General features: G+C 37.6%; 1 protein-coding gene across 1 annotated transcript in view; it reads left to right on the top strand.

The window, feature by feature from the left end:
- The window catches only part of Trhde (thyrotropin releasing hormone degrading enzyme), a 438,539-nt gene that overhangs the window by 248,067 nt on the left and 164,249 nt on the right, over nucleotides 1-26,223 (top strand). Inside the window, exon 7 of the mRNA XM_051172782.1 lies at nucleotides 12,332-12,397. Coding sequence (XP_051028739.1) covers nucleotides 12,332-12,397 — 66 coding nt within the window. The remainder of the gene's footprint in view (nucleotides 1-12,331; nucleotides 12,398-26,223) is intronic.

Below are 26,223 nucleotides of genomic sequence, written 5' to 3'. Positions count from 1 at the left end.
CTTCCTTGGTGTCTAGTTGTAATTTAGACAATATTGACGGATAAGTTAGGAGCAACAAAGAACACCCTTCTCCGAGACGAAAGCCTGATGCACACCTGTGCCTCAACATTTCCTGGGAGCATGTTGTCACAAAGCTCACTGTCTGACGAACTAAGTCACCCACCTATCCCCATACAGCTTTGTTCTTCCCAATTCAAGTCATGCTCACTTTGACCTAATTATTTCTCTAGCTTCCACCTTTGCTCCAGAGACCATTCTTACAGTGTTGAGATCCAGTGTTCTTTCCCCCCTCATTTCATTTGAAGGTCTTTTCAGTGATACCACTTAAGGTTGGAGCCAAGATGTGGATAGAATGGGAAATTTGGTATGAGTGAAATAGGATACCTTTTTATTATTTCTGTAAAAAGTGAGAACAAAGAATAGCTCACTGGCTTTCACACACACACACACACACACACACACACATATATATATATATATATATATATTGTATCACAATGTAAAATTGGCTTCTATTTGTTTCAAAAAGTGAGACAATGGCTGTTTTTTTTTTTTTAATAGTTTTCTGGTAATAAGCACAACCAATGTTCCATACATTGGCAGATGGAAATAATGATTGGGAGAAGACAGGTATATACAAGAAGCCAATGTTTAATGCAGTGATAAATGACTCTGGGATGTAGATGTTTGCTAGAGAGTGTTAATAATTCCTTGTATGTCTCACGGGGGAAAGACCACAGCATATTTTTATGAACATGGGGGAGTTTGTTTTATAGAGCTGTTGTTCTCAAACTGATTTGTGGGTGCCATTTATATGATGTGTGTTTGGTTTTTTTGAGACAGAGCCTCACCGTTGTAGTCCAGGTAATCCTTCTACGTCAGCCTCCCTAGTGCTTGACCTGCGAGGAACACAGCTACAGTGATTCCTAAGAGTTCCTTTTCTTTTAACTGTGACACCAACATTTCCCATTTCCTGGCTTAGCTTTGACTGCAGTAAACATTAAATGCAAAGATTAGACAATGAGTTTCTCATATACATTTGCTGAATTCATTACAGTTAGATTATCTTGAAATAAATAAAACCACCAGCTTATTCTTTCTTTCTGTTCCTGAGCCCCTAATGACAGAAGAATTTACTTCATGATGAATGGCTGGCTGCTTTTGTTCTCTGGACGGTTTTGTTTTTTTGTTTTTGTTTTGTTTTGTTTTAGTTTTGAATGTCTCTAGGGACAGGATACATCTGTGCTTTGCCACACTGAAAGCAAAACCCCAAAGCTGGAGGCCAAAGCTGTCCTTCTGCTTTACAAACAGGGGTGTCTGTGGGCTTTTCCTCATTGACTGACTTCTAGATGCTATCTAACCCATGTGCCATTGCTCTCTGCAGCACAAAAGCATCCGAACTGAACTTATGACTTGTCTCTTTCTGGGGAAAAAGCAAAAGAAGAGATAATCCATTTATCAATGAAATACATGAAGGGGATAATTTATTTTCTTGAAAACAGGTGAAGGTGGTTTGATCAAACTTGAATCTGAGCATTTCATTCCTTTTGTAAACTTGCCCTCAAGACAGAACAGCAGAGGAGAAGATTAAGAAACACACATCCAAGCCATTATTTCTCTTATCTTGCAAATATTAATACAGTAGTATAATTTCTTTACTTGTTGGAAGCTCAGTAGTATTATGTATTCAATCCAAGAATGAAGATTCAAAAGTGTCATCCAATTTTTGTGTCCTTGCCCTAAAGGAGTCATATTTCTTCTTTGCCCTTTTATATATGTATATGTGTGATAAAATGAAATGCAGAACTCAATGGGTTTATATCCTGTCTGGATTAATTGCAATGATTGAAACATCAGTTTGCTGGTATTCTCTTGAAATGCATGCTTTATTTATTATGGATTGAGTAGGACAGTAAATTTGGTGTTATAGCATAGTGTAGTTGAGAGCCAATGGCTTTACTCAATATTGTTCTTGAACTCAATGATGGTCATTCTGTGTAAATAATCTCATCAGCCTCTTGTGTGAGCCCATCCTTGAAGAATTCCTCATATGGATGCTTAATGAAAAAATATACTACAATTTTGTCCTTGTCAGTAGTGTCAGAACATATGAGTGGCTCAGAGAAACTGCTAGATAAAGCTTCACTGCAGGGGGGAGTTCAACAGCATTTATCTGAGTGAATAAGCAGCTTGTATATCCCCGTTTTCATAGGAAAAATAATCCACAAATGACAGTCTTGAGTCTACATGAAGGACAGGGTTATTTTATGCATGTGTCTAGTAAATCTCACTCATGTGGAATGTATGCCCGTGATTCTAGAGAGCTGACCTCCAAGTCTCAAGTCTTCTTGACTTGAATTTCCTTCATTTGCCATGGAGCCATGTTTTAAAATTGCTGAACAGCAATGTATTTATCCACCAAAGCCAAAATGTATAGTGAAATATGTTTGATCCTGGAGGCTCTTAATTAGACAGTAAGCTGTAGATGTTTCTACAAAGCATATGAAAACAGTATGCTCTGACTTTTTCCTTTTTTCTTCTTTCTCTTTTTATTAATTTTATTTATTCACTTTACATCCAGACTGCAGCCCCCTCCTTCCCCTTCTCCTGGTCCCACTCTCCCTTCCTCTTCCCCCTTCCCCTACCTCCCCTTTTTCTCAGAAAAGGGGAGTTGCTCCCCCTATATCAATCTACCTTAGCAGATTGCTTTTCATCAGGACTGAGCACATCCTCCTCCACTGAAGTCAATAAAGGCAGCGCCTCTAGAAGAGAGAGATCAACAGCAAGCAAAAGAGGCCATGTCAGAAACATCCCCCACTCCACTTGCTAGGGGACCTCCATGAAGGCCATGCTGCCCATCAGTTACATATATGTAGGAGGGGGTCTAGGTCCAGTCCATGTCTGCCCCTTTTGGGGGGGGGGTTGGTACTTTAGTCTCTATAAGACCGCATGAGCCTAAGTTAGTTGACTCTGCTGGTCTTCTTGTAGAATTTTTGTCCCCTCCAGGACCTTCTATCCTCTTTCCTACCCCAGACTCTTCCACAAAGTTCCCTCTTTTCATTTCTGATTTTGGTAATTTGGATACTCTCTCTGCCTTTTATTTAGTTTGGCTAAGGGTTTGTCTATCTAATGATTTTCTCAGAGAGCCAGCTCTTGGTTTCATTGATCCTTTGAATTGTACTCTTTATTTATTTATTTATTTTTTTTGTTGATTTCAGTCCTGAGTTTGATTATTTTTTGCAGTCTCCTAGTTTTGTGTGTGTTTGCTTCTTTTTGTTCTAGAGCTTTCAGGTGTGCTTTTAAATTGCTAGTGTAAGATCTCTCCAATTTCTTTTTGAAGGCACTTAGTGCTATGAATATTCCTATTTCTGCTTTCATTGTGTCCCATAAGTTTGGGTATGATGTGCCTGTAAAAAGTGTCTTATCATAACAAGTTTTCTTGTGTTTTTAAAAATGCATAGGAGCCGACAGCCTGTGAGATGGCTGAGCAGATAAAAGCATTTTTGCCTCTGAAGCACAGTGATCTGTGTTAGATCCTCAGACCCCATGTCAAGGGGGAAGAAGAAAACCACCTGCTCAAGATTATCTTGTGACCTTCACATGCACAGGGTGGCACAACCCACACCCTAATTATAACTAATTTTAATTATTTTCAAAAAGAACGTGTAGGTTCCATTGCACTTAGAGTACCTAGGATGACAAAAATGTGAGGGTATAAGGCATAGTCATGTAAAAAACTGAGTTTAACTGGATTGGAAGGTGATATTTGGTTCTATGGGGAAATAAGTATTGACTATCATTACGATGACCTTGATGATGGCCCTAGGATTGGTGGTTAGAAGTAAAGATTTTGAGAGCCAGGTAACATAAATGATCACAATTTGGTATAAATGCCTTGAAACCTGTTATATGGCAAAACACTATTCCAACTATTTTATGAGTAATTTTAGTGAGTTGTAAAACAAAAACAAAAACAAAAACAAACAAACAAACAAACAAAAAAAAAAAACAGAGGCTGGCTTTTTTCTTATTCTTAACCGAAAAAATACAGTTGTCATTGTCATCACTACTACCTCGTAAGCCTAATCGTAGATATTTAAATCATCTAACAAGCTTGGCTTGACAGCAGCTCTAGAGCACTTAGCAGGCATTAGGCTTCTGAAGTAATTATTAAAATTAGTCTGATGTGGCCCACAGGATGGATTTGTGAAGGTGAGAATGCATCTGGGGCTGTCATTAAGAGGCCGTGAAATAATTCAGCTGCACAGAAGTGGAGGCTTGGCCTCAGGAAACAATAAATCAAAGAGGACTCCGAGGTTCGAAGCATGGGTGATAGAGCAACTGGGCTTTAATTTTGCTTTCATGATTAGAATTAATTTTATTTCCATTTCATCCTCTGTCTACTCTCATTCTGTTTCTTTTAATTATTTTTTAGAGATTATAATATAATTACAGGCAACTAAGGAATGCGAAGAGCAGGAGGAATAGTTTTCCCCAGGGAAAATCTTACCAATTGCTTATCTAATACCAAGTGATCAGTCCTGAAAACATTATGTGTGTGTATCTGTGTGTGTGTGTGTGTGTGTGTGTGTGTGTGTGTGTATGTATATGCACACATATATAGCATATATATATATAACATTCTACAGATGGGAGCAGCTTGTATTTATGTATTGATTTACACTCAACCATATGTATGTAACAAAAATCAATGGATGAAAGAATCCATGAATTTGAAAAAAAAAAAAAAAAGAACAAGGAGGGAAACATTGCAGGCGTTTGATGAGTTTGTTCATCATGGTTATTCAAGATTAGGCATTTTCTTTCTCCGCCCCATCATTCACATGCTAAAATAGCTCATGTTATTCTTTTTAAAAGGGAATGTTTCTATAAAATCTGTGGGAGAAATTAATATATTATTTTCTTCAGACCAAAGACACTCTTTCTTAATGAGTTATATCAGAATGTTGTAGTCTCTTTATATGTACCCATGCTTATTGAAGAGACATCTTTCTGAAGCTTATATTTTCACTTCAATTTCAGCATCCATACACTAACCCTTTCCACAAAGTGGAGTATAATAGGGGTTTCTCACTGCACAGGGTTCTTTGCTTTGGAAAGAACTAAATTTAAAAACAAGTGAGTAGACGGAAGCTACTCCAGTAATGACTGTGCTCACAGATATTGAGAAAACGATCTAGTCCTGTTACCTCAGTCTCTCCCATCTGCAGAGTGGGAGATGGGTTGCTCACCTTCCATCTTAAGAGCAGAATGAATCACACACAGCAGACGCATGCAGCATAGAAGGGTTACTAACTACCGACTTGTGTGGGACTAGAAAAGAAACTTCCTGGTTTGCTTACACCCATGTGACTACAACGGACAGCTTGCTAGCGAATGTCTGTGACAAACAAGTAGATCATATGTGTGTGCATCTCCAAGCTGAAACCCACCCTGCTGAGTTCATCCCAATCTGCTAAAGGAAACAGATATTCCTCGTCAAGGGAACTTGAGGAGTTTGAGCGAAACGTTAGAACAACTTGCTTGTTCCTCAAACAAAGGGAGGGTGTTGCAAGGAGCTCTGGGATGGGAGAATTCCAGCTTGCAGCCCGTTACAAGAAATATCACCCAGACCTGGGATGTCCTCTGATGAGATTCTCTGTGGAGGAGCATCCTTTCTCACTGGAGCCAGACTCCCAGTAACTATGGTGTGGCACAGCCACTGACTTGGAGTAAGCCGAGGACTGTGGCTTTCATGGAGGAGCAGAGAGGAGGAGGTCATGGAGGAGCACAGGGGAGAAGGCAGCAGCCTAAGCAGTGTGATTTCGCACATTTTCAACTTCTGCAGCCTTTGTATTGTACTACGTGCTAAGGCAGCTCAGCGTTTCTTAGTTTGTAGACATGCCCCATTCTCCCATGTCCTCTTAACCTTCCTCTTTCTTCATTTCTAGCCTGAGAGTTCTGGGAAGCCATTTCCCATTTTATTGAATTAATTTCCTTTCATCCTCTGCTGTAAGGATGTTACAAAATCTAAACTGAACAATTCTAACACTCCCCCCTTTTCCCTAGCTTCTTATTTTGTACAATGATTTGAAAAAGTGTCTAGTTTCTATCTTGATTGCAAATCATAAGACAGTATCCTACGTCAGTTAAGGCGAAAGATTTGGACTTGCCTATAAGTGGGTTTCTAATCATAATCCTTTTACCCAATTTGGACCAATTTCAGCAAGTTATAAAACCTTTTAAGCCCCAAACTTCTGATTAGATGAAATAATGGTATCTTCTTATATCATGACCATATCACGTCATGGTTCTTTAGTGAATGATACATTTTGAGTGATTTCTGCTAATACAAGACTTTTCTAGAGCTCCATATGTTTTACTCCTTCCTGATCACTGTAGTTATTTTGAATCTAGCTCTACTCTCAAGGTCACTTAATCTAAAGACTGCCTTTGCATTGTTGAAGAGAGGCAGACCTTTGATTATCTGAGAACATCTTGTGTTCCAAGAAGTGGTCTTGGTGGTAGGTCTGCCATGGTGAGGCAGACAGACCATGTCTCCTCTCACAACCACAGTCTATTGCACTCAGTTCATTTCCATCTGTGTGTTGGCTTCTAAAATTTCTCAGTGACCTCTTCCTTTTCCTTCTGTTTTGTGTCAGGAAAGCTCTGCACATTCTTTCCAAGGTTTTTCTCTACTTTCTCCAGAAAGGTTGCTCTAACATTCCTCTCTTGATCTGCATGTCATCAGTCACTGTTGCCACTGAATCATTCTTTCTTGGAGCAGCATTTTCTCCTATATGAAAAAAAAAAAAAAAAAAAAAAAAAAAAAAAAAAAAAGAAAAGAAAAGAAAAGAAAAAGAAAGGGAAAAGCAAGAAGTACACAAATGCTTCATGATTGCATGCTTTCAGTATGCATGCCTCTTTTCAGCTAGATACCCACAGACTATTTGAATAGCTTTTTTTCTTTAATTAATTAGTTATTCACTGTACATCCCAATTATAGCCATCTCCCTCCTCTTCTCCTGCTCCCACCTTTCCTCCATCTCCCCCATATTCTCCCTTCCTTACTCATCAGAAAAGGGGAGTCTGTCTCCACCTACCCATCCCAAGAGGTTGGACACATTAGGACTGAGAGCATTCTCTATGGGCTGGCAACAAAGCCCTACCAGGGGGAAGTTATCAAAAAGCATGCATGTAAGGTCTTGTCAGAGCCCTGGCTCCTTTTACTAGGGACTCACATGAAGACCAAGTTGCCCACTGGGTTCAAATGGATAGGGGGGCTAAGTCCAGTCCATACATGGTCCTTGGTGTTTCACTCTTTACAAGGTCCCCTGGGCCCAGGTTAATGGGCTCTGTTGGTCTTCTTGTGGAGCTCCTGTTCCCTCTGGGTCCTTCTATCCTTCCTCCCAGTCTTCCATCATGCTCTCTGCTCTCTGCCCACTGTTTGGCTGTAAATCTCAGCATCTGTTTTGACCCATTGCTGGGTGAAGCCTCTCAGAGAACACTATAGTTGTTTCTTAATTGCAACTGACTAGCTACTAGTTTCCTTCAAATCGAAGCACTAATCTCAATCATGCTTTCCACCACTCTGCTTATACCCAAATTGCCTTCAGCTGTTCACCACACTCAGGAATGCCAATTTGCTTTTAATTTAATTGCACATACATACTTCTTGATAAACCAACTTGTTTCCATTCATTCCTCTTGTTTGTTTCAGATTATCTTGCCCTTTATGGGGTATCATACTTCAGCCCTCACCTTCCATATACTTTAGCTCTGCAAGTCAAAGCTCTAAAATCTGCTTCAAACTTCCTTTCCATATTACTATCTCCCCCCCCCACCTTAATTTGTGGCTTCATGCCTTCCAATCAGTATGACCTTTTATGTTTCAGGTTTCTCATCTCACCTGGCAAACTCTGCTAACACTGTTCCTGTTACATCATGTAGATGCTGCCTGGGTATGTCCAGCTTTCCACCCTCCAGGCATGTGATGCACTTATACCATCCCTATTTGTGTTCTGTGTCATCTTTAACATACTACCAACTTACTAAACATGCTAAAGAAACAACTGAGTTTGGAAGTTTATCTTCTCTTAAAAAGTGATTACACATTGTGAAAGCATGCCAGTGAAGCAATAGAGGCTATGTTCTTGATGAATAGCTAGTGTTCAAGAATACAAAGTACCTGCCATGTGTGCAGACAGTTTCTCTCTTTGCCAACCATTATTGAATTAAGAAAGCCTATTTAAGCCAACAGCAGAGGGTTGTGTCAAACCTAAGGTAAAGAAGTCCTTTATCTCATCATATTTAGTGTCTTTGAAATCATTAGGTACTCAGATTACACAAAGTAATCATCATCATCATCATCATCAACAACAACAACAACAAGAAAATAGAAGACAGAATAAGAAAAAACTACTAAACAATAATTGAGTTTTCAAGCCCCTAAACAGTTCAGTCAATTGCCACAGAATCTCCTCTGGACCTTGTTTTATAAATGCATGGTGACTTCTCCTAAGAAACGATAAATTCCTTTCCATAAAGCTCCTCAAGGTGCATGAATGTTCAATAGTTTTCTTGAGGCTAAAATTTTCAATCACAAGTGAATATAGGTTGTCACATTATAAATGAGGTTAGCTTGATGGATAAATATTTTAAAGATATGAGAAATGTGAGATATCAGGGTGGAGATCATACCTGCAGAGATTGGGGGCAGGAGGACAAAAGGACTGTAGGGAAAAGAGAAACTGGTCAGGGACATCTCTGTGACAAGCTGGAGACCTAAGTCAGGGTAAGCTCCCACGCGGATATGAGAGGAACTCTAACAGAGACTCCTAGTAGTAGAGGTCATAGAGACTGAAGAGGACACCCTCTAACTAGACAAGTTTCCTAGTAGAGGGAGGAGAACACCAACCTACCTACAAAAACTTCGACTCAAAATTTACCCATCCTACAAGATGTGCAGGGATAAAGATAGAACAGAAACTGAGGGAATTTTCAATCGATGCCTGTCCCAACCCAAGATCCACCCCATGGGGGATAGCCAACCCCTAACACTATTAAAGATACTCTGCTATTCTTGTAGACAGAAGCCTAGAAAAATTTTCCTCTGAGAGGCTCCACTCATAAGTACCTCAAAACAGATGGTGAGACTGGGCAAAGCATAGGGAGTCTAGTGGAAAAGTAGAGGTAAGGAAAAATGGACCTGGAGGTGACAGGAGCTTCACAAGAAAACCACAGAGCTGGGTAACCAGGGCCCGGAGGGGCTTGCTGATGCTGAAGCACCAACCATGTACTACATGTGCTAAACCAAGGCCCCCTGCAAAAATATAGCTGAAAGGGAGCTCAGGCTTCATGTGGGTCCTCTTTTGATGGGAGCAGGGAATCTATCCAGCAAGGACTCTCTTGCCAGATTATTGACTACTTTCTCCTGGCGGGACTGCCAGGACATACTCAGTCCTGATGTGACTTGATGAGCAGGGGTTGTTGGTTATGGGGGGGCTCCTCTTTTCTTAGGAATAGAGGAGGGGAGGAGAAGGGGGAGAGGGAGGAAGGGTGGGACTGGGGTGTGAGGAAGGATAGGGCTACCACCAGGATGTAAACTGAATAAATAAATAATTACTTTAAAATTAGCATTCACAAGAAAAGGTCAGTTATCTGTAGAAGAGTGTAGATTTTAGAAGGCAACATCAAAATATTCAAACAACATATGTTTGAAGTGTAATTGAGTTATAGGATATAACAATAATAATGGCTTTTGAATATTGACTACATTTGTACATTTTATTTTCAAGCACCCTGCTCTAACCAGACAGGAAAACAGGTCCGTTCTTTATGGTTACCAAGCACTCTTTTGTCATTAGTCCATGCCGAACTGATAGCTTTTATAGCAAGACAAGGGACCAAATCATCACTACCTGGAGGGAATCAGTTAAATCATTTGAAGATGGCTCTTCTGCTCAGAAAGGAAGTTGGAGCTGACTGACTGAGAGTCTCTCACTCCCCAGGTGGCAAGGGTTAGTGTTGTTGAAGTGCTGACAGATCTTACCCTTAGGGTGGGTAGACTAGATTGGAAAATGCATAGGAGGAAAGCTTGTCAAGGAAATTCAGGGAGTAGAGCCGATGTGTTCTAAAGAGGATTCTCACCAGCTCCCTAGATTGATAAATGCTTATGTTTTATGGACTTATACAAGTGTAAAGAAGACAAATAGCAGGAAACAATACAGAGAGAGAGAGAGAGAGAGAGAGAGAGAGAGAGAGAGAGAGAGAGAGAGAGAGAGAGAGAGAGAGAGAGAGAAAGGAGTAGATATGATGGGAAAATGTCTGGAGGGGCATAAAACATTAAGATTTGTCAGCTCATTATTTCTCGAGATGACAATAACATTCTCATTTGAGGAACAAGTTCTTGAGGGAATAGAGATATTTTTTTAAATACAGTGCTTTAAGGGTGATTGGCTAATGGAGTGAGAATATTATATTGCAAGTTCCAAAATTTCAGGGAGCAGTTTTGATATCAAACAGTGGAAACTCCCAGTTGTGTGGCCGGACTGACTGAGCGCAGGCTGGATGAGTATTGCAGGATTCGCTCCTTTGAAAAGGATTTCCTGGCTGTTGCATTGAGACTTTATAATGAACCTCATCAGCATATGCAACTAGTGCGCAATAATACAAATTAGAAGAGACACCTTGGAGAAAGGATGTATAGCAGTTTGTGCATTTGTAAGGATGGTGGAGAGGGATATGTGGATGCAAAGAAATTTCCTTTAAAACTTACCCGTCATTTCTATTTGAATGGTCCCTGTTTAATAGCCCTTGGGTAGCTCAATATGAACTGGTGACATCTAGATGACTAATTTATAGTTCGTTTAAAGATTGGTGATACTCCTGACCCTCCCATCATCACTTGGATTGCTTCAAATTGATCACTTACACACATTTCACTCTGATAGCATTCTATGTTATGTTATAATGATAGTTCTCAAGTCTTCTAAGGTATTATATTAATCTATAACTCACAAGGTTTATATCAACCACATCTTCTTGCTTGCTATCAGCACATGTAAATACATTCAGGTTCAGAAATAAATAGATAATGACAAAAATAATGAGCCACCATGAAATAACTTTAAGGGTTCGCTCTGTCCTTCAGACCTTTTTTTGAACTGCTTTACACACACATATCCTGGACTTGCTTTGTAGACCGGGCTGGCCATGAATATAGTCCTGGCTGTCCTGGACTCAGTTTGTAGGTCAAGCTGGCCCTAGACTCACAGTGATTCACCTGCCTCTGCCTCCCTGGGTTCTGGGATTAAAGGCATGCGCCACCATGCCCGGCTCTAATGCCAGATTTCAGAGAGATGCAGCAGTGCACAATTGACAGGGTAGTCAGAGGTTGGAAGCAGTTCTGGGGTACATCACAATACAGACCTTGCAAATATCGGATCACCTCCAGAGATCTCTCATGCCTCCTGGACTTTCGGAAATCAATGGCTCCTGACAGCACGTCAGAGGCTGGAAGCAGGTTTGGGGTACATCGTGGTATAAGACCTTGCAAACACCAGATCACCTCCTAGACAGCCCACATGCCTAGTGAGCTTCCTGAACAGGGCGGCTCTTGGCACACATACATATTTATATATACAGACACCAATTTTAACATATATACTCTACATATAGATGCATACATAAACATGTGTGTATATGCACATATATGTTATATACTAATTATTTAAAGTCCAAAAGTCTCGTCCAGTAGGATTGGTGGTAACTCTATGCTGCAGAGGAAGAACAATAAGAGAATTTTAATCATTTTTCTGAGTAAAAATGTTTTAAAAAAAGTAACACAGACACAGTTTGAACCCAGAAACCCTTACTGCTTCACATTCCTATCTTCACTCCTGCCGTTAAAGCATTCTCATCTGGGTTAGGAGTGCAGTAAGTGGCTAGGGTACTCGCAATTACATTTTCATCCAATTGTTAATGCAGGTGTCCATGTATCACCAGATCATGGGATTTGAGTGTAAGCACTGTACTCTACCAGCCTTGTCATGTCCAATGTTCACAGAAGTATAAGTTACTCCTAGTTGCGGACTGTTTCCCAAGATACTAGGTCTCAGGGATTTCCATCGTGAGGTTGTAGACTCTGATCCACAAAACATTTAGATGCACAAAGCAAAATTTTCAACCCATAAGAGAAATATTCTTTCATGGTTTCCCCCTTGAATGTTCTCAAGATAGAATAGAGTCAATGGAGCAAGCCATTCTTGATTGACATGTGACACTGTTAGAATCACACTTGTTGAAAATCTTTTCATTACTTTTTCCACAGGGTGCTGCTTTAATTAGAATGCTGGCTAATTTTATGGGCCATTCAGTTTTTCAGAGGGGTTTGCAAGTAAGTAAGATGCTTTCTATTTTCTCTACCCCTTTCCTTGTCATTATGTTTATTTTAAGCATAGTTCACTGTTTGGGAAATCACTAATATCTGATGCAGAAATTCAGACCTGTAAGGCAGGCTTTGTCCTTCAGTGTGACATAAAGAAGTTGTCATAGAATAGTCTGTATCATCTGCCCAAACTCAAACCAGTATACAATTTAGAGGTGTTTAATTGGCGAACTAATTTTTATACATGCCAGATCCCAAATAATCCTCAGAAGAGCTTCAGAAAACCTGCTATTATTTACTGTCATTGAGATGTTTAAGTAACATGAAAACAAATTTTTAGCTTTACTAAAATTACACAACTGAGAAAATCTGGGGCCTGATTTTCTGTTATATACTTGCCTATGTTGTTTTACTACTAATATGCACAATTGCTATTTGTCCCAGTGAAAGTAAAATACTTTTATCTGAAAGCAAAGTGAATAGTTTTAAAAGAAAGGCGATAATTATGTGGTTTTTATTTTATTGTTATCTCTTAGAAACCTCTTCTTTTCTAGTGAGGCCCAAAGGTAGTGGGTCCTGGAACCAGGTGGGAGGGGAGATGCGGAGGAACTGGGGTGAGTTTTGGAAGCGAAACTGTAATCAGGACGTGTTGTATGAGAAAAGAATTTATCTTCAATAAAATGAGGGAGGGAGGGAGGGAGGCAAAAATCAGGACTATGCACTGCATTTAGGGAGGAGTAAGTATGAAGTTTAAGAATGGATTTGTAATGCACAAAATTATTAAAAATGTAGAGCTTATATAATTGTAGGAAGCTGGAACTTTCATTCTGTTGAATCTGCTGGAGTAAATCACACTCCCAGTCACTGTGATTGATGAATTATTTATGATGCATTCTGCTACTTAGAAGTGTCCTTTAAAGTAAATTGATGTTCACCTGAAATACAATTATGCTAAGACAGAGTGAGCAATCAATCTTATCTGTTCTTAGTAAGCTTTCCATTTTGAAATTTAAATAAACTACAACTGGGATCAGGTAATATTTTTGTAGTATAATTCTATTTTTATCCGATGTAAGCTGAGAGATAAAATACGAAGGCAAAGAGTTAAATTTGATGTGACAAGCTGTGTATTTAATGCAACAAATTAAAAAAGAGCATATAAATTTATTGAAGAATAGTTTTCTTATAAACTAGCTTGCAGATTAGTTTTTAGCAAGCATCAAAGTTTACCTTAATCAACGCTTTTCATTATGGATGTCCTCGGAATAGCTGAATCCATCGAATGTATTTGCCAAAGGATAAAGGCTCTATTTGAAGAGGGATGTAGGTTCCATTCTGATCACATAGTTGAGGAAATGCTTTTTTTTCTTTCCCTTTTTTTTTTTTTTTGTTCTGCTTCACTTCAAGGAATGCCCTCCATGAATATCAACTATTTGGAGGAATGGCTTCCCTTGTCCCCACTGCTTTGTTTTCCCGTGTCGAATTTGTGACATGACTGTTTCAGAAAATTTTTAAGTTTTCATAAGGGCAACATAAATTGAATTCGATTTCCTGGTGACAAACTGATATGAAATCACCTTCTGCATACAGTTTTAAAAAATTATTTCCTACTATTAACTATGTATGTGTATTTGCTCATCAGATTGAGTGGCTACAGTTAGGTTATTTTGACAGACTGTTTTTGAAGAATTTTTTCTTATCCTGTTGCATTTTTTATGGTATGTAAGATATATTATTTTGAATATATCCCTATGTCCTTTTGCACTGACCAAGCTTGTTCAGTTTTATCTAAAATTGCTAAACAAAGCAAAACTGAACAAAAAAGCATTTAAAATAAACTTTCATTCGAAGCCAGTGTTAACGTGTAGTTTTATGTTCCAGCACTTGATTTGGTTAACTTTCAACCAAGGGACTCTATGTTTGTCAACAGTGCGCTTCCTTTGCCTCATGACATCCGATTGATCAGGTGGATCTGTACCCTTCAGTACTCGCCTTGCAGCTTCATTTATAGTTATCACTCAAACTGATTTAGTGCATCATCAGCAGTTTGGATTAGTTTACAGTGGATCCTTCTGTCAGGGTGATAAATGATCATCTCTTGTGCATGGAGATGTATGGGGTCCATTTTGGAGATGACCTCCTGAGCAGACCCTGCATGTCGTGGTGCTGAGTGCTCGGCGAGTTCATATTAATAAGCTTGCCACTCACAAGGCTCTGGGGAGCCTTTCTTTGCAAGCTGTTGAAAGGGCTACTCTGAGATGTCAGCATTTACCACTGGGGAAAATCTATTCATTGTTTTTACATTAACCATGATGTTCTATGTTGACACGTGGAAGTTTATTATTTGCAAACAGACAAGGATGATATTTACAGGCTGGAGAAAACCTAAACTTTGAATGTTTTCATATGTTACTCTTTCTCCTTCCTGTCTTCCTCTTTCAGTCCTTTGGCCTCATCACTTTTTTTTGAGTGCTCAGATAACACCCTCAGTTGTTCTTAGGACAGAGCTATGCTAGCTGCTGCTTCTTTATTTCTTATGTAACAAAATTTGTGTTCTGTGGATACTATTTTTTTTTTGTACTTGTATGGGTTATCCTAAGCTCTTTTTAGAAAGAAGACAAACATTAGATATACATATGTATAATTTATCTAGTAGATTTCTAGGCCAGTTTGTATATTCAATGTTTTAGAAAGTATTTGGCTAGAGTTTCATCAATATTTTATATATCTTAAGGTAATTTGTGTGGCAATATGTATTTTAAATTACAAGATGAATATATTGCTCAGAAAGAAAGAAGTATAGAAATGTTTTGAGAAAACTTTTTTTTGTTGTTACATAACAAAGAAACAAGCTAATCAGAAACCAAGGAGAAAACTCAATATTGAGTAATAATGTCTAATTTCAAAGAAATTCTTGATATTTTTGTACATTTTATTGCTTTTGGGTTTAGTTTAGTGTTTAAATGGTTAAGTTTTTTATGTTCTTTAAAGAAAATTATCTTAAACCCCTGGTAAACAAATTATATTTTAGAATTAAAATTAATTTATGATTTTGTTAATAAGTTATATTTAATTTTTATGTTTGAGATGAATTCTAAACTTTTATATTGTTGATTACACATAACATTCATAAATAATATATTTCAAGATACATCAGTCATATTTTTTCCAAGCTCTACATATCTACTGTTATACATAATCCATTACACAAAATGATATCAGGCATTTTGCAGGAAGCTTGAGGCAACAGAATAAGTATGGAGAAGTAATTCTCATGTCTCTTTCTAAGTAATGCCGAGCCTCGTACAAGCCATGACATCTCTCCTGGCCTCTAACCTGTAGTTATAAAATGCTAACTAAATTCTCTGAAGTCTCTTCCATCTTTCGTAGTTTCTAAATACAGGATTTATTTAGGGAAGTTAGTTGATCATTTAGGCAAGAGCCATGTAAATCTGATGGAGGTAAAGGATAAACTGCATGTGCAAAAGTGACGTTCTGTTATTGAACTTCTTGGCAGGCTTCTTAGCACTGGGCTACAGCGCTCAAAAGGCCACCAATAGGTGGCCACCAATGCATGGGCCAATGCAACTGTAGTGAGTTTATTTTTCTCCTGGTATAATTCCAGTAGAAAGCAACTGCATTACCTACTGGGACTTCAAGTCAATGAGAATGTGAAAGGCAGGCCAATAGTAACCAGAGGCATTCATTGCCTGCTTGCATACAGACTTGGGGTATATTATTTAAATACTTTACTTTTGTTTGTGTAACAAATATCCCAAAGTCTTTTCTCAGCCATTGTTGGAGACCAAAGTAGCAAGATTATTCTGCAGATACACATCTATTTAACATTTAAATATTTGAGATTTTTTCTCATTACTATGCTAAGTAGAGTTTGTTGTTGTTGTTGTTGTTTTAATGGGACAGCTCGGGCAGAAAACATGCAGTGTCTCTCCATCTTTGTCTTCTCTTCTATTGGAGAAAACTTCAGTGTCCAAAGGTATTAAATGTCCTTTCCTGTGCAGTATTTGGATTATTTTTCTTGGTTCTCCATTTCTCTGTAATTCCTTGGTTACTTTACGTACCTTCATGGGATTTCTCTGGCTCCTAAAAATGAATGTATGCACTGATTCCTTACTAGAAAAACAATGCTCACCTCCTCCTGTCTTATTGACAACATGGATATTTTTATTTGCCAGGAAGATTTATCATTTAATACATCTACATTAATTTTTACTCACAAGTAGAAATGCTTATAGTCAAAATGTATATAAGACCATTTTGATAGTCTCTCCATTTTTTAACCTTGGTTTTGTAGTTGAGGTTCAGTGCAGTACAGGATTACCTTTAAAATACCTCACGTAGATAATACCGTGATCAGACAGACTCACTGTGAAATCATTTGGAGCTTCCAGGTTTCCTTGTTATTTGTTTTAATAAACCTAAATTAATTTTTATTTTTTTTCCAATTTTTCTTAAAATAAAATTACAAATATGAAAACTCCAAGGAGCATTGATTGGTTCAGTAGATATTAAAATAATTAATTCATAGTACTGTAGCTTTTTAAGAAACAAAACAAAACAATATTATCCTAACGATTGAGACTGACAATATCATTCTTCATGTTATTATGAATCAATATCAAGGAATTAAAAATATAAAAATGAAATCATTGTTAAGCTTGATACAAACTCAAGCCCTAAATTCCTGTTAGAGAGTGAGTCACCTTTCTGTTCAGCTGGTGAGAATGAGCCAATAACTTCTAAAATATGTTTGAATAGAGAAAGATTTCTCTTAATTAGTATTTAACTGCTCTTTTCCATAAGGTAACCTATCACAACATGTTTGGCTCCAATTATCAGGGTGGAAATTGCTTATGCAAATCAATGTAAGCAATGAGGTGTGGATAAAAGCAGAAAGGAAATATCATTATTATTGGTTTGTGCTCATAAAATTCCAATAGCCTGAGGGTAATGACAGGCACAAAGCCTTGGTGATTATGACTAGTGACAACACCCTCAATAGCATGTTCCAGTGGAGTTGTTATATGTAAATATGAATATCTGAGGTTTTCACTTGAGAATAGCAGGGTTATGTTTGTGAATACAGGCTTCCTTCATGTGAGTGTTCACACAAACTAAACATTAGCAAACATCAGAACGGAACTAGTACAATGACGTTAACTCTTTCCTAGACAGTTAGTAAGGAGTATATCAAAATGACAAATGAATCACTCTTCAGGTAAAGCTACCAGAGACGGTGTGCTCAGACGTGCCTGTGCTCCACTTAAAATGCTGTGAGGTATTAGGTACTTTTTAGGCATAAAGGAAACTACTTGGTAATGGTTTGTTGTGGTAACTCAATATCCTAAAATACTGATACCATTGCGAGTTTTTCAGACACTGGCTTCGTCTTCATCAGCATTGAATTTTTCAAATAACTTGCTACAAAACTAAAAGGAATAAGTGCATTACAGAATATATACATGTATATTTGTAATGTGTGAAAATAAAAAAATTCTAACTCTTGCACAAAATGAGTACTTTTAAAACTAAATGTCAGTCGCAACTCATATTTCTGAGTAAGAGAGATATAAGTTGCAGCCTTAAATTTAATTTAAAGAAAACACGTAAGTGGGCAATAAAATATGGCAGTAGTGTATTTCTATAATTTTCAAATTTATAGTTATAGTCCGTAATTCATGCTCACATAACTTCGGTAGATCTGGGTGGAAAGCTACACATTCTACCCCACAACCAGAAGAGCCACATAAGACCCTCTGCTTTCTGATTGAAGGCTTTCTGTGCCCCATCTATTTCCTCGCCTTCCTGTTCTTCTCTTCCCTTTCCTTTGTCTTCCTCTCTTTCCTTCCTCCACCAGACATTTTCATTACAAGGTGAGAGCATAGAATTCCCTTTGGGACATTTGGCCTCTCTTGGAAGAAGGACTAAAAAAAATACGTTTACTTGGAGCTCTTTTCGAGAAAACATTGTATTTACTTTGTATCAGTGCTGCTCTTAAAATAAACAAAAGTTCTTAATATGATTGCCATTGTCCAAAAGAAAATTTGTAATACTTTTTTTTTTCAAAATTAAGTTTGCTATTTATTCAACTAGAAGTAATTAGAAACAGAGATCATCATGTACAGATCTACCATACCCTCTAGCACAAGTTAATGATGAAATTGATCAGGTATTAACAGGAAATGTGCTGGAAGTTTCAGTATTTCATAAGAAACACTATATTAACAGCAAAGGTTTGAAGAAAGATTTTCCTATCACTTGGCAACATCCAAGGAAATTATAAGCAATGTTCTACTTGTTTTTAATTTTTTTTTATTAATTAAACATTTTTATTTTTACATATATATTTATATTTTTACACACACTATCTATCTATCTATCTATTAAGCTACCTATATCAAAAAGAACCATGACACAATCAGGAATTATATAAATGTTATACTCTTAGTGTTTTGGCTATTTGTATTTGGCAACCTTGAAGAAAACATTTTTCCTATCTTTGTGCATGTAAAATTCTGAATGTAGATCAATTTCCATTACATCTTGTCATTATCAATGTAAAACATCTACCTAGACCTAAAGACATCTTAACCCCTAAGCAACTAAGCTTCATTGTAAAACTAAGCTACCTGGCCTTCAACTTCATCAGAGACTTGAGAAGGAATAAGCTTGATCAGCTGAGTGTGCTGGGAGTGTAGGTTAGTGGCTTTCCAAATGAAAAGATGTCAGAGACAGTTTTCTACCCGAATAGCCACCCAAAACTCTCTATAATGTTGGATCATCTTCTTCAGCCTTCTGGCCCATTATACTGACAGACATATTTGTGAGGCAGGAACTGTTGAGGACTTGCTTACCCTGTCTTGGCAGAGTTTGGCCGTTGACTCTGCCTGCATTCAAGTTTGCCCCTTTTTAGGCAGAATTCTGTCTGTGGTAGAAATGAGGACATTTTGCCCAGTGGCTTGTTTGCCACATTTGAAGCCATCTCCATGAGGAGGTTCTTTGAGGCTCATAGTTGTCTTTGAGGTAGGCTGGGTGTTGCCAGGAGTTAGCCTGTCTCATTGTCAGTGAATCTTTAAAATAACAAAAACATTTCTAAATGCCGTATTCTTCATGTCTCTGAGGTTTCTGAAGACCTTATCTATCTATCCTACCCCATCTTTCTATAGAATCATATCTCTCTGCCACACTTAAGATTTATATTCTTGTGATAAAAGTAGTCTAGTGATTGACATGACCATGATTTGATCAGCTAACAATTAAGTTGTAGAACTTATTTATCCTAAACAGCCTGCATTAGCACTTTCAAAATATTGGAAATAAACCTTGTATTATAATTGAGTTATATGGCTGCAATGCCTAATATTAGAGTATATATATATATATATATATGCAGACATATATATATATATACACATACATATATATGTATATATAGTGTGTGTGAAGAATAAACTTATATTTGAATTTTATACCACTGTATCTAGAATTAAACTTATTTTGCATCTACATACAAAATTCTATACCAGTGAATTAAAAATAACCTTGTGAGTGACAATTGAAGCATTAAGTTGAATAGATTCACTAATCTACTTTTTGTCCTATCTTCCCTATATATTTCTATTTTCCCCCTTCTTTCTTTTCAACCCCTATTTCCAAGCCTAAGAATGTAAGATAAAGGAAAAGAGAGACATTGCTGAGTCTAACCTTGTTTTCTCTCTAAATAAGACCAATAGTAACTTGTAATCAACTCCCATTGATAGCCCAAGAAAGCAAATAAAAACCTACCTGACCCCCTTAAAGGAAATAGGGCATCATTCATTTAAAGTTTTTTTTTTTTTTTCTGGCTGATTTGGGACTAATAATACCTAGTAGGGCCACAAATAAAGTTGAGGAAATGGTTCAACAAGCTAGGAATAGAATTTGTGGTCCAATTTGTATGTCACATTTTTATACACATTTATCGACCGTAGAAATAGAAATGAATGTTTGAAGAAATTAGATAACTTCTCTAAAAATACACACGACTGGGAAGGATCAGGTAATTCCTATCTAGATTTTTTTCAGTGTACAAACTAGTTTTTCTTGTTTGATTGAATTGTATATTCTTCTCAACTGTTTGCCAGTGCCACGGTTGGCGAGTAAAGCATTGACTAGTGAAGGCAACACTATGTATGTGCCTGCAAGCACTAGGTGCCTAGGGAAGACACTACGCCTGCTCATCTTGTGCCCCTGACTATGGTGTTTGCTCAGTTCTAGAATTTACCAAAGGCAGTGCAATACTTTATATGCCAGGATATGGTTTATCTATTTTTGTTGGCTTTTAGTGACCAAAGCCCTTTATCAGGGAATCCAGAAAAAAAAAAATGCATTTCACAAACTTCAGTTTTACCAACAGATTCATTTTATGCCTTGGTAATATTTCAAGCAAGCAGCAAAAGTGAGAGGTAGTGATATTTTAGTACCTGGAAACACCCTTGTAGACTATTATGTTTGCACTATTTTGCTGACAGCTTTAAACCCCTTCAGGTTGTTCTGCTATGGAGTGCAAATATAGCGGTGGCAATATCGTAACTCATAATACACCTGCTTGTAGGCATTGATGCTGTGAGCCATAATTGCTACATAGGAGATATTTGGAAACCAAAGTGGTGTGAGGATATGCTATTGTCTGTAATTTAAAGCAGGCAAACAAACAAAACCCCTTTTTAAATCCTGGCAGGTTGTTTTGATTTAAAATACTCTGTTTCATGCTATATTTGACAACCTCTTATGAAAAAAATTACTAATTTGTCCAAGATTTACATTCATTAAACAGGGTGATGGATTTTTAAAAAAATATGTAAAATGCCTTTTTGTTCCTGAATAAATAGCTGAATACACATCTAGACAAGCCATTTCTGAAGGTGAATTTAGGGTAAACACACATTTAAAGTTTCTGACTCAGAATGGTTTGCAAACAATTATACTCCACCATTTTTCTTATATATCCTCAAATAGCTGTATTTTCAAAATGCCTCATTTTTTCTTATTTTTAATATATTTTATTAATTTATTCATATTACATCTCAATCGTTTTTTTTTTCTTATTTTTTAATCGTTCTGTGAATGCATGGAATGCAGTTGGTAATGGCTTGGGTTCCTATGATACAAAATTAGCAACAGAGGAAACTTTGAATAATGACCTTTTCCTTTCCATCTTTACTTCTGGCTGTTAGAATTAAACGACAGACACTCCTCTTGTGTTTGCGCAAGGCTTTCGCCCTCAGTACTCGGATACTCATGCATATATGGTCTCATAATTTCCAAAAATGTCTTCAAATGTTGACCAAAACAAACGTCTAAGTCTATAGAGTAGCTTTCTTTGTTTTATTTGGTTATCTGTGATGGTTCTAATCTGTTTGTTCTGTTTTTCTCGAGGTCAAGGTATTCAGTACATGGTCTGAAGTACATGAGCCGAGTTCAAATAAGATTACCCAGATCTTGTGTATCTTTGCTATAAAAAGGACACGTAATGATTTTTGTTGTCCACGGATCACTTGAAAATCACCTTACTCTATGTGCTTTAAATAGCTAAGTTCATAGGACTGTGGTTGGCAGTTTAAAAGTCTCTGCTCTAGACGCTTAATTTAAGAGAAAAGCTTTTTTTTTTTTTTTTTTTTTTAAATTACTTTTGTTGTCACTTCATGTGCACATAATTTGAGGAACTTTCTGTTGCAGAGGAATTTTAATCCAGCAACATGGCTGCTCTGGCAAGGGATCACATCCAGCTGTACTCTAGCTGGAATACAGATACACTCTTAATATACACACCTTTAACCCCTCTGGCTGGGATATACACAAATATTCCTTTAATCCCTCTGCATGGAATTTAGTATACACCATTAAAACCAAACAATGATATCTATTTGAGGAGCAGACAAAATGAAGAATCAGAGAAAGATTTGACAAAATGAGTCAAAGATAAGATACACCCAACACTCTCAAGAACTAAGAAGAAAGAGAAGCTACTTAAGAGCAGCACACACAAACACACACACACACACACACACACAGATACACACACACACAGACACACACACAGACACATATACACACAGATACACACACACAGACACACACACACACCTCATTCCTCATACCTTCCATTCACAACATAGTCAAAATCTAGCACATTTTAAAAACAAGCTTATTGTGTTTTGTATAAATATTGTGTTTTGTAAGGTATAGTTTTATTTACTGTTGGGGGATCACCAAAATGGTGTTTAAAAATTAGTGTTTGTTGCAACCATCTATTGGTGTGCTAGACATGATTTGGGATTTCAAACAATACAATAAACTCTGGCACATTTAAGTAGGAATACTTTTATTAAAGGAACCAAGAGTGGGCCATCACATCATTGAGAAGGGTTCAAATACAAAACTCACTGAAAGGTTATCATGAAACTTAGAAATCAAGATAACTGTCCAAGGATACACCTCAGAGCAGCTGACTTGGTTGATGTCATTAGAGTGGTTGTCACTCTATGCTTAGGGCCAACAACTTATGTCCCTCTGCCTCTCACAGTTTTTACATTACTTCTTATGAAGCATCTATTTGTTGGAGGCCAGGACACAAGATTGCACTTTAGCTGCCAAGGGAAGTGAGAAGGAATATTTAGCATTTTGTCCTTTCCATTTCAAACCTGAGAAGTTCTTGCCTTCCTCCCACATTCCACATTGAGTTATTAACCCTATGTAAAAATGTAGCTTAAATGATGGAAAGCCAACAAATAACAAATGCTCCACAAATACTTTTTAAAAGTATAATTATTCTTGATAGAAAGCAGTATTTCTTCAAATCTTGGCTTCAGCCTCCTTGTCAGATCATCAGATAAAACAGTGCTTGAATTTGCCTGGTGCTCTGGGGCCTGATCTTAGCATAGGGTGTGGGCATTCTGCCTCTTGGCATCACTGAGGCCCAAACCCGAGTGTCTCTCATTATCATAGAAATGTACAGAAGTGTACGTGGTCTATGCAGAGCTAGGCCTTTGTGCTACATTCTGCTTTCTTTTAAGTCCTCACCCTCACTGGGAGCCATTTGCCAAAGCATAATTTCACTGTCTATGGAAGCAAATGACTCTATGTTAAACTGGATTAACGGGCTTTTTCTGAGGCACATAATGTAGTTTTGATCCTGCTTCAGGATTTGAGTGGGAAAACATCACGACTTTTTCTGAGTCCAGAGAAGGGATGCTGCCTCCCTTTCAGCATCCCTTCTGTCTGTCTGAAGTGGTACTTGGGCTTGTTACTGCCAAGATGGTGAAGCTAAGACTTGAATAAAAGCAACAGGGCTCAGCTCTGTGCTATCTCTAACAGGAAAGAATATGATTTGCTGTTTTAAAAGTCATTGTGCTTTGAGCAGTTTTGCTTGTCTCTCAACACAGAGAAAATGCCCACAGAGATTGTATTAGATCATTATCTATGTCCCCAGTAATAAGTCATTCTCATGGCTAATTCTCCATCCAACTATGCTAAAGGACTTATTAAGAGGAGAACAAGTATTCTGTAATTATTTCCATGTCTCAGATGATAAGAAGACTGCTTTGCTTCCCAAGCTCACTTTTTCCCTCGTCACTTATGCCTAATTGCATTTCATACATGAAATGTCATGAATCATGTCACGTGTTAACAGAAGAAAGTAAGACGTTGTCTCTGATGCAGTAGTTCAAGCTTTTGATGGCAGTAAATGTAAGTTGTATATTTGACAAGTATGCACTGAAATAATGAGGTAAGTCCCAATACTCCCTAAAGAGGACACCTTGCGTAGGCTTAATAGACACAGACCTAAAATCACAAGTTAATAACTGCATTATCAGTTATTAACAGAATCATGCTGTACATCAAGTAATGTATCACAGGCACATATTTAGTAAATTGTGCATAGCAGGCTCTGTACAGCAATGTTGGTTAAACAGTAGTAAACTAAGATACCACATTCCTTAGTTCCTTGCAGTTTACATAGAAAATGTGGGCAGCATGCAGCACAGAAGCAATTGAAACATGGTTTGGAAAAATGTTCTTATGTAGTATGATAAAATAACCTAAGGAAGACAGTTTAGAATAAAGAAAGGCATCGAGTGGGCAGTGAAGAATTCCTGGGAGAAATTTATCAAAAGTTAGTCCTGGAGGATAAAGTGAATTTAAGTGGACAACAGACAATAATATATAGAAAACTGCATAAGCAAAGAGTGAGAAGAGATGTGTCAGGCATATTTTAAAAAATCAGTTTAACTTGGGGCAGGGCAGTTGAACAAGCGGGAAACAGATGACGTTGAAGAAGTGTATGTTTGAGCCACATGATGGAGTTTTGATATTTGGAGCATTCCAATGATTCATATGAGAAACTGATTAAAAGTTGTCTGGTTTCTTGGTAGAGATTATAATTGAAAGAGATGGTTCAGGGACAATGGTGCTTGGTTTCTTCCAAGCAACATTCATGACCGTGATAATCAAAGAAGTGAGGTGGAGTGAGAGGATCTTGGGGAAACGTTTCTACCACAAACCATCATTTGAATAGCGGGAAGAAGACCTCGCGATGACTTTGAGGTTGCAGGAGGCTGCCAGATGGAGCTGGTGTAGCAGGACGAAGGGCTCAGTTTTCAATGTGATCCTCACTGTGGTTGCAGCCAAATCCAAGACCCACCGCGTGGCAGAGAGCCAGCAGTCCCTGATGCCATTAATGATACTCTGCTGTGCTTGCAGACAGGGTGCTAGCAGAGTTGTCCTCTGAGAGGCTCCCCCAGCATCAGTTCGAAGCAGGTGCTGAGATTCACAGACAAACTTGTCTTTCTTTTAACTTGTTTTGCAAACTATTGCCTGAAGTCATTTAAAAGATTATAAGAGATAACACCTGTAGAATTCTCAGAGTATATTAGAATTCTTCATTATTCTAAAAAAACAAAACAAAACAAAAAAACCAAAAAAACAAAAAAAACCAAACTACAGGCAGTGTGCTTTTATTATCTTCATCTTATAGACGTGAAAACAGCTAAAACCAGCTTAAATATGGTGGCCTATCCAAAATTCATCACATACTATTGAGTGTTGGACCTTGGATTTGATTCCAGACTGTTGGATTCCCATTTTTTTTAAACCTATATGCTATGATACCTTTCTTCATCAGCAGATCTTTCAAATTATATGCTTATTGATACATGTTTAGTTTTGTATCTATCTATATGTTGTACCATGGTCCTTTACATAGGCTAATGGTTGTCTTTCCTTGCTGTTTGCAATAACTCTATTTCTGAAATCCTAGTGTATAATACCCACGATTCTTTTCACATTGACACCAAAACATTTATTTGTTATACAGTAATGTCAAATCTATTGCTGACTGACTTTTACATACATGAAGCTAAACTAAAATTTCTATTTAAGATTCCTATGCCTGAGCATCACCATATTCCTTGCCTTGAAAGTTTTGAAAGAAACTTAAAATTGTACTAATTGCATATTTGAACGTTGTCTTGCGAAATAGCAGTTCTACTGTGACTTCTCCAGGGTCACTTGTAGAAATAAGTCCTTAGCCCACACAAACCGCAACTAGGTTTCTGCAATTGCTCTTAGTAAGTCTCCTCTGGCAACACCTCCTCAGCACCCACAGAGCTGCTTGATGCATGCTAAGTACCTTACATATTTTATGAAATGAATGAGTCAACTATTAACCGTTACATCAATGTTCTCTATTCTTTGGATTTCTTTGTAATTTTGCTAGACAATGAAATTCAGACCTAGGGGAGAGGAATAGGGTGAAAAGAGGGAGGAAGGGAGGA

Source organism: Acomys russatus, chromosome 31, assembly GCF_903995435.1.
Source record: "Acomys russatus chromosome 31, mAcoRus1.1, whole genome shotgun sequence".
Lineage (NCBI taxonomy): Eukaryota > Metazoa > Chordata > Mammalia > Rodentia > Muridae > Acomys > Acomys russatus.
This window is presented reverse-complemented; position numbering and strand designations above follow the sequence as displayed.